Raw genomic sequence first — 1,051 nt, 5'->3', positions numbered from 1 at the left:
CACAAAATATAATATACATATAAATATATATATATAATAATCATTTGCATGTTAAAAAACTATTACTATTAATTATTTATTATTAATACATTTTTATCATTAATTTATGTAAATGTGTTATGTTTAAATATGTCTTTTATAATTTTGTATACCTTACATAGTTTAAAATATATTTATAATCTAAATTACATCTATCATTTTAGGTTGTTCTCTTGCGCAACATGGTTGGTCCTGGAGAGGTTGATAACGATCTTGAACCGGAAGTGAAAGACGAATGCAACACTAAATATGGCGATGTTGCACGTGTCATTATTCATGAAGTGATTGAAGCTTTACCAGAGGAAGCAGTACGAATTTTTGTTGAATTCAAGAGAATAGAGAGCGCTATTAAGGCCGTAGTTGATTTAAATGGACGTTTCTTCGGTGGTAGAACGGTCAAAGCAGGATTTTATTCTAGTGAGAAACTTGATAATTTACAATTAATGGATTAATTGTCTGTAAAAAATTCAAACTCTAATGTTTGTTCTTCACAAATTGTATAAATATTTTATATTTCTACTACGTAATATTAGCAAATTATTGAAAAATAAAATTTTTCTAATTATAGTATATAGAATTTATATTTTCAATATTTACAATTATATGAAATACATATTACAAGATAAAATTGGACTCAAATAATTTTAAATTAAAATAAATAATAGATAAAGGGCTATGAACCAAGTAGCATGTTTGTTGCTAAATACTAAATAATAAATCTTTACATAAATTAAAGCACAAACGTTTTGACCTCGATCGGCACATTCTCAATGTGAATACAATTGACTGTTAAAAAAAACCGGTAATGTTATACAAAAATTGGACGGCTAAGTTTAAAAAATTGAATATATGATAAAATATAATTGTTTTGACTTAATGATTCAAACAAGTAAGTGCAAAGTGAAGCTTGATATAGGCGCGATAATATCGTGTTGTACAAACAAATGTAATGATGAAATACCATAAAGAAGAGAAGAGAAAGAAAGAAAAAATGAATAATTTCACATATGGA

General features: G+C 25.8%; 1 protein-coding gene across 1 annotated transcript in view; it reads left to right on the top strand.

Annotated features, from left to right (window-relative positions):
* Spf45 (splicing factor 45) overlaps nucleotides 1–491 on the top strand; it is a 2,064-nt gene extending 1,573 nt beyond the window's left edge. The window contains exon 4 of the mRNA XM_018501961.1: nucleotides 204–491. Within this exon, the coding sequence (XP_018357463.1) occupies nucleotides 204–491 (288 nt within the window). The remainder of the gene's footprint in view (nucleotides 1–203) is intronic.
* Nucleotides 492–1,051: the final 560 nt, after the last annotated feature.

The sequence above is a fragment of the Trachymyrmex cornetzi genome, unplaced genomic scaffold (assembly GCF_001594075.2).
Source record: "Trachymyrmex cornetzi isolate Tcor2-1 unplaced genomic scaffold, Tcor1.1 scaffold146, whole genome shotgun sequence".
NCBI classification, from domain to species: domain Eukaryota; kingdom Metazoa; phylum Arthropoda; class Insecta; order Hymenoptera; family Formicidae; genus Trachymyrmex; species Trachymyrmex cornetzi.
The sequence above is the reverse complement of the archived record's forward strand: the minus strand, read 5'-3'. Positions and strand labels throughout refer to the sequence as shown.